Here is a 12840-nt window from a genome sequence, read left to right on the forward strand (position 1 = left end):
TTCGTTCCGCCTATGACGTGTCGCACTCAGGTCACGTGACACGCTGGCGTCCAGTGACGTGAAAGTATCCGGAAGTGTTGCCTCGACTACCAACATGCTCGCAGACGTATGTGACAAAGTAGACATTTCATGCTTTTAATGAAAACGGGTATTAACAACCACCATTTCTACATTTATGTTGAAACTGTCAATTGTGTTGTCATTTCAATGCATAGGTCATGCTCGCATACGTCATGTGACGTAACCCGCATGGGCCACGTGACACGTCGTCCAGTGACGTGTCTTTCGACAAGCAGGTAAGCAGGAAGTGTTCGCTCGAGCGTCGCCATGCTAACAGACGTAAGTGATCCTTTTAATGTTTACCAAAGGATGTTTTCGTGTGTTTTAAATGAAAATCGATGTTTAGAACGTGTTGAAAATAATTATCTGCTCGCCGAGTGTGACTTTGCACGCTTAGCATTTGAAAAAGCTCGTCAATTCTTATTAAAAGTCACTACAAACGCTTTCGAAATTGGTTCAGAAAATGTGTTTTCGATGCCGTTCTTTCTGCATTTGATCAGTGTACACTATATGAAAATAACAATCGTTTGGCTGTTCAACGCAGAGCTTTACGAGTATGACAAAAACGAGTGGGAAAAATATGTCAAAGTGCCTCGGGAATGCTGTGAAGTTTGTCGCACAACCGAGCTGATTTGTGTCTACTCTTTCGTCCTCGTCGTTCCCTCAGGAAAACGAGGAAGATGTTGCTTTGTTTGACGCCGAGGAGGACGCCGGACAAAGACTGTCCAAGAAGACAAACATCAAGTCAGTCTGCTCTGTCAAAAAAGATCGAGCGGTATTTCGCACATTTAGTGCCATGGTGATGCTGATGTTGATGTTGATGTTGATGTTTATGTTTGCAGGCATCCGGTGGCGTGCTTCTTCCACCTGTTCTTCAGGATTAGCGCCATTTTAGTGTACTTGCTATGTGAGAGGATGAGCAACGGTTCCATCGGAGGGATGGTGACCATCATCCTTCTGCTCTCCTGCGACTTCTGGACCGTCAAGGTGGCCATGCGTGCGTGCGTGTCAACACCGATGTTTGGCATGGGTTGAAAATTTAAAAAGCTGTTGTCCTCACACAGAACATCAGCGGACGTCTGATGGTGGCGCTGCGGTGGTGGAACCAAGTGGACGAGGACGGCCAAAGCCACTGGGTGTTTGAGTCGCGCAAGGTGATGTGACGTGATGTCGCACTCGCGCGATCGCATGGCTGCTGCTCCGCTTCATGGCTGCTCACGGATTGTTTTTGGTTTTGTGCAGGGGCCGAGGAAAAAGCCAAGTTCTGACTCGGAGGCTCGAATCTTCTGGCTGGGTCTGATCGTGTGCCCACTCGTGTGGGTGGTGTTCGCCTCCAGCACCCTCTTTCAGTTCAACATTAAGTGGCTGGTAAGGCTGCCACGGTCAGGTCTTTATTATTATTATTATTATTATGATGATGATTATTATTATTATTATTTGTGGAGCAGGCGCAGGATTTTTTTTTAAAGAATTGTGTGTTGCTATAGTAACTCCTTTCTCCCCAAAATACAAAAAACCCTCCCATTGAGAAGCATCAGTCCCATATTTAACATTTTTGACATAATTTCTCGACCAAATGAAACTATTCCCATTCCCAAAGTTCCATATATTTCAAAATAAAATTCCAAAATGAAGACAGTTTTACATACTAACCTACCATTTTCAAATTTGTTGACTGATTCAAATCAGTCCATCTTCACTCTTTTCAGGTTATTCCCCTTCCAATGTTTATTTGGCTGAATTATTGTTGTGGTGGTGGTGTGTTTGTCTCGTGTGCAGCCAGTGGTGCTCATGGGGCTAGTGCTGCAAGGAGCCAACCTTTACGGATACGTCAGGTGTAAAGTGGGAGGAAAGACAGACTTCAAAAATATGGCCACCAACTACTTTGGAAGGCAATTTCTCAAACAGGTAATTTGTTTTGGGTTTTTTTTGGGGGGGGGACTGCTTTTTTTTACATGGAAAAGTGACACTCCTTTTTGTGTTTTCCACTTCAGACTCTGTCCAAGGCGGAGGAATCTTAAAAAGAGCAGTGGCTCTCCTGAGTTCCCTTTTGTCATGAACGGAACAAACACTTTCCATTTTATTTCTATTTCTTTTTCCAGTTGTTGGTTTTTGTTACTTTTCTTCTCAAGTGTTCATGGGTGATAAAGACTGTTGTCTATTATTTCCTCCTGCCACCTACGTTTCAGTTTGTTGCATGACATTGTCATGTATTTTGGGACATTATTTATGTAAATAAATACAAAAAAGACTGTTTTCTTCATTTTTTTCTTCAAATCATGGTGATAGTATCAAGCATTATGCTTAAAATACATGAATTGAACTGTTGGTGTACAATAATTTTTATGAATTGATCTCAATACATAGCACTAGCGACTCCATGTGGAGATCTGGGTTACTGCACACTCGTGACATAGACAAACGAATATGGATTAGCCGATCGTATTTCAATTTAAAAAAAAAGAATTGTATTTGATTCCCTTTTGATTTCATTTCTAATAATCCACGCCACTTAAATCATTCTACACACAAACAATGGGAACGCGAAACGCTTCCTATCGGAAGAAAAACAATGTTGCGCTTTCAAAATAATCTTAACAGAAAGTAACACTACACAATGTGTGATGAGAAATGCCACAGCACTGACAATAAATTGAATCACCCATTTTTCACCTTGAACTGAAGTTCAACAAGTACAGTAAAATAGCCTCCCTGACTTCAAGTCGAAAGCCTTATTTTACTTTTAAGTCAAACCCGGAAGTGGCTGAAGCTACAGGAAGCTGAACTTCCTGTCCTGTTGCGAAGCGATCTTCCGACCAAATCATGATCGTTTTAATCATCCACTTGGACTAGTTTGTTGGTTTTTCATTGGCAAGTGGTCGTCCTTTATTGCCAGCATGATCCCCACCGAGGACGCGTCGGCCAGGAAGAGAGAAATCGAGGAGAAACTCAAGCAGGTTACAACAGCTACCCTCTTGATAGCACACACAAATTAATGCTACACGTCTGTGGACGCATTCGTGTGCTTCTCCGCTTTAATTTCAGCAGCACAAGTGACATGACCTCCTGTATGTTGTTATGCAGGAACAAGAGACCCTGTCATTCATTCGCGAGAACCTTGAGAAGAGTGATCAGCTGACCAATGGAATGGTCAGACACACGCACAACACACAGAGCCCTTGATTATGTAGCCTTGTTGATCCTCGGGGTATCTTGGGCAAAGCATGCACAACATGGAAACTCTTTTCGACTGTGAACGAATGCGGGTGGCTTAAGTTGCTCGCGTGTGTGCTTTTGACAGGTGTCCATTCTGTCGTCGTTTGAGAGCCGCCTGATGCAGCTGGAGAACTCCATCATTCCCGTGCACAAGCAGACGGAGAACCTGCAGCGTCTGCAGGACAACGTGGACAAGACGCTGTCCTGCATGGACCACGTCATCAGCTACTACCATGTGGCCAAGGATACGGACCGCATCATAAGGGAGGGGTGAGCTGGGGGATGGGATGGGATGTGGGGGAGCTCTTGGTCGGGGGGATCGAAGGTCGCCACCGCTCCTGACGCTGCGGCGTTTGTGTTCCAGACCGACGGGGCGCCTGGACGAGTATCTGGCATGCATCGCCAAGATCCAGAAAGCCGTGGAGTACTTCCAGGACAACAATCCTGACAGCCCCGAACTCAACACAGTGGTACGACCCGCCGCCCGCCGCTCACCCGTTCAGCTTTTTTGTCTTTGAATGCCCCCTAATGGATCGCAAACACTGTTCTTTGGAAAAAACTAGTTTTTGTGGGCTTTTGGGAGTTGGAAGTGCGTCTCCGTTGCCGTGCGTCGCTTCACCCTTCAAATTGGAATGTGCTGCAGAAAGGACTCTTCGAGAAGGGCAAGGAGCTCCTGGAGGCGGAGTTCCGCAGCCTGCTGACCCGCTACAGCAAGCCAGTGCCGCCTGTGCTCATCCTGGATGCCATCGGCGTGGCCGACGACGAGCTGGACGTCCAGGAGGACGTGATGCTGGAGCACCTGCCCCAAGCCGTCCTCCACGACATCATCTGCATCGGCGGCTGGCTGGTGGAATACGGATGCAATCAAGGTGAACCGCGCTCGCCTTGTCATATGTCACGTTTGGGCTCAGAGTAACATTTGCTTTCACTTTCGAAAACACCGATGACAATTTTAGCCATTTTTCTGACAAATGAATGCATATGTTTGATGACCTTTTTTTTTTTTTTTTTTGGGCAGACTTCATGATGGTCTACTTCCAGATCCGCTCCAGCCAGCTGGACCGCTCCATCAAAGGCCTGAAGGAGCACTTGCGCAAGAACAGCGCTTCTTCGGCTGTCCTCTACTCGCCCGCCATCCAGGCCAAGCGCAAAGACACGCCCACCAAGAAGGTTCCCAAGAGGCCCGGTAAGACGCCGTCTCCTCTCGCCGATTGCTAGTACACGCCGGCCATGTTGGATGTGGCAGTGGGGCAAGCTGTTCATTTATTCCGCCGTTGATCGACAGTTCAAATCAGCAAATGGCAATCATCTTACGAAGGAGTCAGTCACTCAATCCGAACGAGTAGAACTTTCTAATGTCGCTCAATAGCCGTACTCCTCGATGCACGTGGAAGCGTGCACGGCAGCCATGGCTCGGCCTTGCTACATCCGACATGGCGTCGACGCAGGTAGTATTTTAAGGATATCTTATTTTCTAGCGTGTACTGTAGTTCTCAAGGTCTTTTTCTGGCTCCATGATGCGACACGTCGCCATGTGATTAACCCTTGGTGCTTTGCTCTCTCTCAAGCTTGAGTTGCCAGCTGACACTTACCTGTTGCTAGTAGACCATCATCGACGCTCTCTGTGTGTGCGTGAATTGCAGTGGTGCTCACAAGAAGTTGAGTGAACCCCTGCCGGGTTATCGTGGGTTGCGAAAGAATCCCATTTTGTGACGTTTTGCCAGGTTCTGCCACAACATGTGGGGCAGCACTGAGCCGCAAGACGTGCAGTGTAATGAACAGCAAAAAGAAGAGGCAGATGAACAAGTCACGTTTACATGCGGCGGCCGTAGTGTGGAGCGTGTCCCCCACGATAAACCAGGCGAGGGTTGACTATCGATTTCTCGTTGAGGGTGTGCGAGCGGTGCGCTTGTGTCTTGGTGCGTCGGCGGCATGCGGTCTTTGGTGCTCTTTGGCCGTCTGGTTGATCTCTCACTGCGCGGCTGTGCTTTCTCTACTTGTTCTTCTTCCCTTTGGCTGTCGGGACCCTCCTGACCTTGCTGGCCTTCCTCCTCCTCCTCTAACTCCTCCTGCTCCTCTTGGGGCCCAGGGACCATTCGCAAGGCTCAGAACCTTCTGAAACAGTACTCACAGCATGGGCTGGATGGCAAAAAGGGGGGGTCCAACCTGGCACCTCTGGAAGGTAACCGGCGCACATCTTCTTCTTCTTCTTCTTCTTCTTCTTCTCGGGCTCTCTTTTCCGTTTCTTGTGGTGGAACAGTGTAGAGTGACGCCTCACAACAGCGCAGACGCAGACTTGAGACTTGAGACAAGGACTTGAGACTTAAGACTTCAACTTGAGCCCCTCCCCCCTTCTTCCAGTGAAAGCGGGCTTTCGGATCCGCTGTGTTTTGACGTGCCATTCGTCCTCCACCTCCTCCCCTTCTTCATCTTGTTGTCACTCCACCGCCCTCAACACGCTCCTCCTGACATGGGTCTTGCTCTTCTTCTTCCTCGTCCTCACCTCCTTCCGTCCTCCTTTTTTAGCTCTTATTTTGCCCCTCCCATTCGTCCCCCTTCGTCTTTTCTTCTTCCCCCCTCTTTGTTGTCACCCTCCCCTTCCTCCGTCATGCCGTGTCTACGTTGTACTTGCGACGGTCCCTTTTACGGTAAGCGGAGGTGAAAGGGGCTCTAGTTGCTGTTGTGACGCTCGTCCCCCCCCCCCCCCCCCCCGGGTGCTCGGTGGCGGGCCGGTGTTGAGTTTAGCTTTGCCCCACACACCCCCAGGACCTCGTCACGGCGGCGCGGTCTGACGAGGTCCGTCTCAGCAGGTTCCGATCACGACCCGCGGGCCAGACTCATCTCTGAGGCGCTGGCTGACAAGCACGGCGGCCCCCCAGGTGAGTGGCAGCCCACCCCCTGCGCCCAGCACCCCGTCCCCTTCTCCATCAGACTGACTTTGGCAGCAGACTTTTGGGCTCCGTGGACAATTTTTAAATCATGAAATTCATTTTAATCCAGAAAAAAGGCTCAGAATTCATCAAACTTGTTTCTGATTCATTGCTCCAAAAAAAAAGAAATCAAGTTGATCAGTTTCAACGTGAAATATCTTGTCGTCTATATCAATAGTATTCAATTCACTAGAGATTGAACCTCGCTTACAAATCGTTGTATTCTGTTTTTATTTATGTTTCACACAACGTCCCAACTTCATCGGAATTGGGTTTGGATGTTTTATTTCTCAAAAATGTTCTGACAATAAATCAACCCGTTGGTTATTTTGTGACTCTAACGAATACTCAGGAAAGAAACCATTTGAGAGCTGCAATTATGAAGAAAAAAAAAAAAGTCATCCAACGCAATGCAGCGGGCGCTCATTTTCGGTACTCGACCCGCCGCGGCGTGCGGCTACGTTCATCTCGCGTGCGCGACGGCTCAATTTTTCCCGTGTGCTCGCCAGGCAAAGATGACGGGCTGGACGCGGAGATGGACGTGTACGTTCACTGCATCAGCGCTTTCGTCAAGCTGGCGCAGAGCGAGTACGCCCTCCTCAGCGAGGTCATCCCCGAGCACCACCAGAAGAAGACCTTCGACTCCCTCATTCAGGTGCCGACGCTTTGCTATTTTAAGCGCCGCTCAAGTACGTACGCCAATCGAGCGTTTCCGGGAATTGAGTTTGTCTTTCTGATGCAAAAACTGTGCGGGCGTACTCGACCGGGATGCCGTTTGGAGGCAAAAAAATGAAACGGTAGAACGAGACTTATTGGCGCGGATGCTAAGCGAGAGTGTGGCGGCGTCGGGCAGGAGGCGCTGGACAACGTGATGCTGGAGGGCGACAACATCGTGGGCGCCGCCCGCCGCGCCATCCTGCGCCACGACTACTCGGCCGTGCTCGCCATCTTCCCCGTCCTCAGGCACCTCAAGATCAACAAGGCCGACTTTGACGCCACGCTGCAGGTAGGCGGCCGGCACGGGACGGGGGATCGCACGGCGGTCGGGCTGACTCGCTCTTCCCGTTTCCTTGTTGAGGGTACGGCGGCGAGCACCAAGAACAAGCTGCCGGCGCTCATCACGTCCATGGAGAGCATCGGCGCCAAAGCGCTGGAGGAGTTCGCCGACAGCATCAAGGCATGATCCTATCAAACTTCCTTTTTCTCTTCCGGCACTTCACGGTCTTGTCTCGGCGCGTCTTCAGAACGATCCCGACAAGGAGTACAACATGCCCAAGGACGGCACGGTGCACGAGCTGACCAGCAACGTAAGCCAAACGAAACCTTTGAGCCGTGGGCTCGCCGTCCTCCGGTCGACGTGGACTTCCTGTCTGATTCCCCGGCTCCTCCCCCAGGCCATCCTGTTCCTGCAGCAGCTGCTGGACTTCCACGAGACGGCCGGAGCCATGCTGGCCTCACAAGGTACGCCGCGCGTTAGCACCTTAGCCTCCTAGCTCTGGCAACCCCGTTTGGACGAAGTTGCGTGCTGCTGCATGAACGCCATGCTTCGACCTCCTCAAAAGCTCTCGTCCTCGCGCGCGGCCACAAACTTGCCACTTGTCGTTCTCTTTCCACTTCCTGCTTATGGCGTGCAGCTTCCTGTCCTGTCTGAGGGGCAATCATGGCACTATCCCACGTCCCCTGCTAATGTTTCTACTTCCTGTACACTAACCTCTTCTTCTTCTTCTTCTTTGTCTGTCGGGTTGGGGGCTCCCCTTTTAGTGCTGGGGGACACTTACAATATCCCTTTAGACCCCCGAGGTAAGCACGCCCTCCAGAGGCCTTTTGTGGTTCTGCAGCAACATAGTTCATACCAAATGAGTGGACGTGGTGTTACCTTGGTATCGGTAACACTCATGCCGTTTGTGTGTGTTTTCCAGAGTCCGCGTCTTCATCCAGCAGCTACACGTCGGAATTCAACAAGCGCCTCCTCAGCACGTACATCTGTACGTATCTACACGCGTGCGCGTGCACGCACGCAGCCTGACGAGCGAGTCCGTGTGTTTAGGTAAAGTCCTGGGGAACCTTCAGCTGAACCTGCTCAGCAAGTCCAAAGTGTACGAGGATTTGGCTCTGAGCGCCATCTTCCTCCACAACAACTACAACTACATCCTCAAGTCTCTCGAGAAGTCAGAGCCCACGCACATCACGTGACTGGCTTGTGCGCGTTGTGCACGTGTGCTGATGTGCGCGCGTCTGTTCCCGTGCGCAGGTCGGAGCTGATCCAGTTGGTGACGGTGACTCAGAAGCGAGCTGAGAGTTCATACCGAGAGCTCATCGAGCAACAAATACACGTTTACCAACGCAGGTGCTCTCGTTGTCGTCATCCTCCTCCTCGCATCTTCCTCATTCTTTCCCTCCTGCCCTTGCTCCTCCTTCTGGTCCTCTTGCGTCATTTTATCCCCGCCGTCGCTCCAAGCCAACTCGCTCCGGTGTCCTCTGCTCTTCTCAGTTGGTTGAAAGTGACGGAGCACCTGACCGAGCGAAACCTTCCCGCCTTCCAGCCCGGCGCAAAGGTCAGCACGAGACGCCGGCGACGCACGTTCACGATTTAATGGTAATGCTGCGTCGCCATGGTAACCCACACTGTCTTCTTTCAGCTCAAGGACAAAGAACGGCAGGTCATCAAGGACAAGTTCAAGGTCAGCATACAGAATGGATTTGCGTGCGTGCGTGCGTGCGACAGCGGCATATGTGTGTGTTAGGGCTTCAACGAAGGCCTGGAGGAGCTGTGCAAGATCCAGAAGGGATGGGCCGTTCCTGACAAGGAGCAGCGAGACTTCATCCGACTGGCTCAGAAGAGAGCCGTCACACATGCCTACACCGGCTTCCTGCACAGGTGCATGCATGCCCACTTACAAAAAAAAAAAAAGGTGGATGATTGAGGAACTGACCAAGATGTCGTCCGGCCGGACATATTTGAGGAGCTGACCACCATAAGGGGGGGGCCAGTGTGCCATCTTGTTATGTTATGAAAATGGTGACTGCTGCTTGAATGGCATTTGGTACAGATTTAATACACTTTTTAAGACTTTATTAGAAACACTTTGCATGCACTCTTTGACTCAAACATAAGAAGTTTTGCTCTGTGATTGCCTTGGGTTATAGATGTGCCAACCTGCCTTTCACCAAGAACCCAGAGAAGTACCACAAGTACCGCCCAGAGGAAGTGGAGGACATGATCGATAGGCTTTTCGACACATCAGCTTGACTTCAGGGACAGATTGGTTTGATTGAGAGTGTGTGTCCGTGTGTGTGTGTGTGTGTGTTCAATAAATGAACCAAGTATCAGGTGTCTTGTATTGTATCACTTTTACATTTTGTGGCCTTTGAAAAAGAGTGCGGAGGGGGGCGGGGGGATAAAACAGTTGGAAATGCCCCATCCATATGATTTTGGGGCTGCTTTTGAACTGCGCGCAAGAGATGCAATACCAGTGTTAATCACAGAATGTTGCAACAGCGCCTCCAACCGACGGACTGTGGACTGGACTGGACTGGACTACAACTAATTGACCTGTCACGGCCGAAGCCACAGAGCAGCCATCTTGCATTGCCAATGACAGTTTGTTTTTCCTGCTGAAAACACGTGCCATGCGTATTTTACGCCAGGATCCCTGTATGGAGTCATGATTTTTGAGTAGCACTCCAGAGATATACTTTTGAAGCAACATTTTCTCGAATTCTTTCCGGTGAAATCTGCATGTAATGTTTGTCCCTAACTTAATGAGACAGGTGCGTTCAGCAACTGGCAACGTAAGATGGCCGTCAGCTCGCGACGGCATTAATTCAACACTAATATCTATCACAACAGCCTTCGATAAAATGTAAAATAGATAACAACCAGGAAGCAAACCCAGACTCCGGCTTGTTATAAGCAACGCGCAACCGACTCCAAACATGAAGAAAAGAGGCTAAACCAACGAAGCGTATATGGTGTCCAAGTAAAGGAATTCCAAATCTTTGACGTACGATAGCGCCAGTGTCCGACCCTCGGTATCAGAGGCAAGTAAAATACTGTATAAATGAACTGTGGCAAGTAGGCTTATTGTATGAACATTGAATGACAGTTAATGCAAATACACATGATACTGCTTTGGGGTAGCTAGCTTCGAAGGCCAAGATGCTTTTACAATATTCTGGTGGTGGAGCACTTTGCACATGACACTGCATTGCCATGTACACCAAAACAGTTAATTGCTTTTCGTATTTAAAACGGGTAAAACAAATAATTATCAATAATGGCTGATAGGAAATACTTTTTACTACTTCCTGTTGTGAAACATCTTCCAGCCACGTGTTGCCCAGCCTTACCAAGCACATTATGTTTATTTGAGTTTTTCATAAGTTGCGTTGACCTCTTATTAAAGTTTAAGTATTCCAAAGTTGGGAGGTAACTGGTGAAACGTGCCATCGTGAGTGGCTAACGGGTCGGCCTCACGACCTACATACAGCACAAGAGTGTGTTTGTGTATGACGTTGAGATGAACACGTGTCGACCTTCACACGCGTGAGCACCATCCACTTCATCCAAGCACGAACCCAAGGAGGCGTTGATTCGCAGCAGCTGCTCAAATCGGATCAGCGGGCTCACCGCCAACAACGTCCGAACCATAACTTCGACCAGCCTCCTTTCTGCCTATTATTGTTGACCTTGCAAATTGGCAGCTCGCGTGCCGATATTAGCGCGCGAAAAGAGGTGACCTGGCCCCTTGGTGCCCCCCTCTGGTAGCCAGAGGAGTTTGTTACTCAATGAGTGCACCTGCGCTATGGAAAGGGGAAAAAAAACAGGATCTAAACGGCCAATAACATCCTCTGAAGACACTTGTCACAAACACGCACACGCGCAATAAAAACAACAATACACGTGTACTTAAAAATAAATGCACGCGCGCGCACACACAGAATTCCCATCCATTCATCGTTTTCATCATTTCCTGCTTCCTTCCGTCACATAAATAGTCATCAACAACAGCAAAAGAACTGAATCAGCCTCTTGTAATTGACTGTTGGGAAGTTTTCAAGGGCAGGAAATTCCCCTAAAAACGTTTTTTTTTTAAGATTCCGGAAAACTCCGGGAATTTTGTTCCTGGCAGTGCAGTGGGCAAACGTCTACTGTCACACAGACACATTTGTTCATTTAGCTGCCAACCTTAGCATGCATAATCAATAAGCCGCAAGTGTTAGCATGAAGCGTTGGTGAGTTTAGTTAACCCTGTTGTATGTATCTTCTGTTGCCCACTAGACGGGAATTCTGCATTTCACCACCAGAGCAGAGTCATCGCTTGCATATGACGTCGGGTGAGTGGTTCTCCAACTTGTACACCAAGGAAAAAAAAAACCACTCTGCAAATACCGGAAAAATGGCCAACATTAAAATGCGGTCCAAATCAGAAATGTATTTGAATGAGATTAAATGCAAAACCTTAAAAATGCCACCACATAAAAATAAGGCACAAACGTTGATCAGTCAGTGCTGACAAATACTTGTTTTTTTGTAAAGTGTGTGTGTGTGTGTGTGTGTGTGTGTGTGTGTGAGTGAGAGACCGTCCAGTTTCCCATCATGTGTAGCTACTAATGCAGGAAGTGGAAGTTGGTGAGGTGTGTATGTGTGTGCATGTGCACGTAACTTTTACTTCTTCACACTTCAAACGGTTCCTGTTTTAGAGTCACTTCTTGTGTGCGAGTCACGTCCTGTACAAGGGTCCGTGCAAAGTTGGTTACCACGCTCATTGCTGCCCCAAAAGTGAAGCGAAGGCAACGCGATAGCCAAGAGTGTCAGCATTCAAATACAGAGCCTCCCAGTGAATGCTAATATTAGCGGCTAACTGATGGCCCCTGCTCTGCTAGCGGCTAACCGACAGAATGCTTTGCTGGTAATGGATGACACATGCTAATAATGGTCATGGCTATCCCAAGGCACCACTGCACACTGTATATAGATATTCATTTGGTCAAGATCTGCTCGGAAACCACAAGGCACGCGCGTGCACCCGTGTGTGCACGGGCTTTGTTTTGTTGGTCTGCAAATAGCCCGGCCGCGCTCGTGCTGAGGCCACCTGCCTCCATGTTGAAACGACGCCATTATTAACATTAGCCCAGCGACTTAAGATTGTCGTCATTAGTTTTGGGTCAGCGTGTTCACCGGGATCAAATTTAAGCCTGGCAGCTAATTATAATCAAGGGGGGGGGGTGACTCGGTGGAGGAGGAGGGCGGCTTCCAGATTTGACCCCGCACACACAAAGGAAGTGGATGTTCGACACAGGAAGTGGATGTTTGGCCCAATGGGACCCGTCGCTCGATTTACTTATCGAGGTAAATAATCATCTTCAAGCTTTCATGTCTGTTTAGGACTTCAAGAAGGTTCCACAAGAACAAAAACATGAAAGTAGGAAATGGTCGGCCGGTTGAGCTGGGCCAGAATGGTCCCGCGTGGCGTATTACACAAGTCCGGCCCAATTGTGGTCGCTCAACCCAAATGACTTTGACACCTGCTTGAAACCCAAAATGTCACCCAGACGGCCACTCTCCCAAACTTTTTGCAAGTAGTTGCGTCCGACACAAAAGGCGTGAGTGCGGCGCCCGCCACAGATGGTT

At 49.2% G+C, this 12840-nt stretch overlaps 2 protein-coding genes across 5 annotated transcripts; both read left to right on the forward strand.

The window, feature by feature from the left end:
• The first annotated feature begins 240 nt into the window (after positions 1–240).
• tvp23b (trans-golgi network vesicle protein 23 homolog B (S. cerevisiae)) lies at positions 241–2312 on the forward strand. Its single transcript, XM_086138209.1, has 7 exons — positions 241–339; positions 728–804; positions 903–1047; positions 1125–1214; positions 1303–1428; positions 1840–1968; positions 2055–2312. The coding sequence occupies exons 1-7, from the start codon at positions 328–330 to the stop codon at positions 2079–2081; spliced, it is 606 nt and encodes a 201-aa protein (XP_085994335.1). The 5' UTR covers positions 241–327; the 3' UTR covers positions 2082–2312.
• A 522-nt stretch (positions 2313–2834) lies between these two features.
• Positions 2835–9540, forward strand: exoc7 (exocyst complex component 7). Of its 4 annotated transcripts, XM_086099288.1 has the most exons (21): positions 2835–3017; positions 3145–3210; positions 3362–3546; positions 3641–3746; positions 3920–4145; positions 4295–4462; positions 5366–5458; positions 6084–6155; positions 6716–6861; positions 7060–7212; positions 7285–7383; positions 7451–7513; positions 7601–7667; positions 7968–8006; positions 8126–8191; positions 8254–8374; positions 8458–8553; positions 8698–8761; positions 8846–8887; positions 8951–9084; positions 9354–9540. In XM_086099288.1, the coding sequence occupies exons 1-21, from the start codon at positions 2958–2960 to the stop codon at positions 9454–9456; spliced, it is 2169 nt and encodes a 722-aa protein (XP_085955414.1). In that variant the 5' UTR covers positions 2835–2957; the 3' UTR covers positions 9457–9540. The 4 variants fall into 4 exon arrangements, with proteins under 4 accessions (XP_085955414.1, XP_085955411.1, XP_085955412.1 ...); XM_086099285.1 differs by lacking the exon at positions 6084–6155; XM_086099286.1 differs by lacking the exons at positions 6084–6155; positions 7968–8006.
• Positions 9541–12840: the final 3300 nt, after the last annotated feature.

Source organism: Hippocampus guttulatus, chromosome 19, assembly GCF_054856545.1.
Source record: "Hippocampus guttulatus isolate MCC_2025c chromosome 19, RoL_Hgut_1.0, whole genome shotgun sequence".
Classification (NCBI taxonomy): domain Eukaryota; kingdom Metazoa; phylum Chordata; class Actinopteri; order Syngnathiformes; family Syngnathidae; genus Hippocampus; species Hippocampus guttulatus.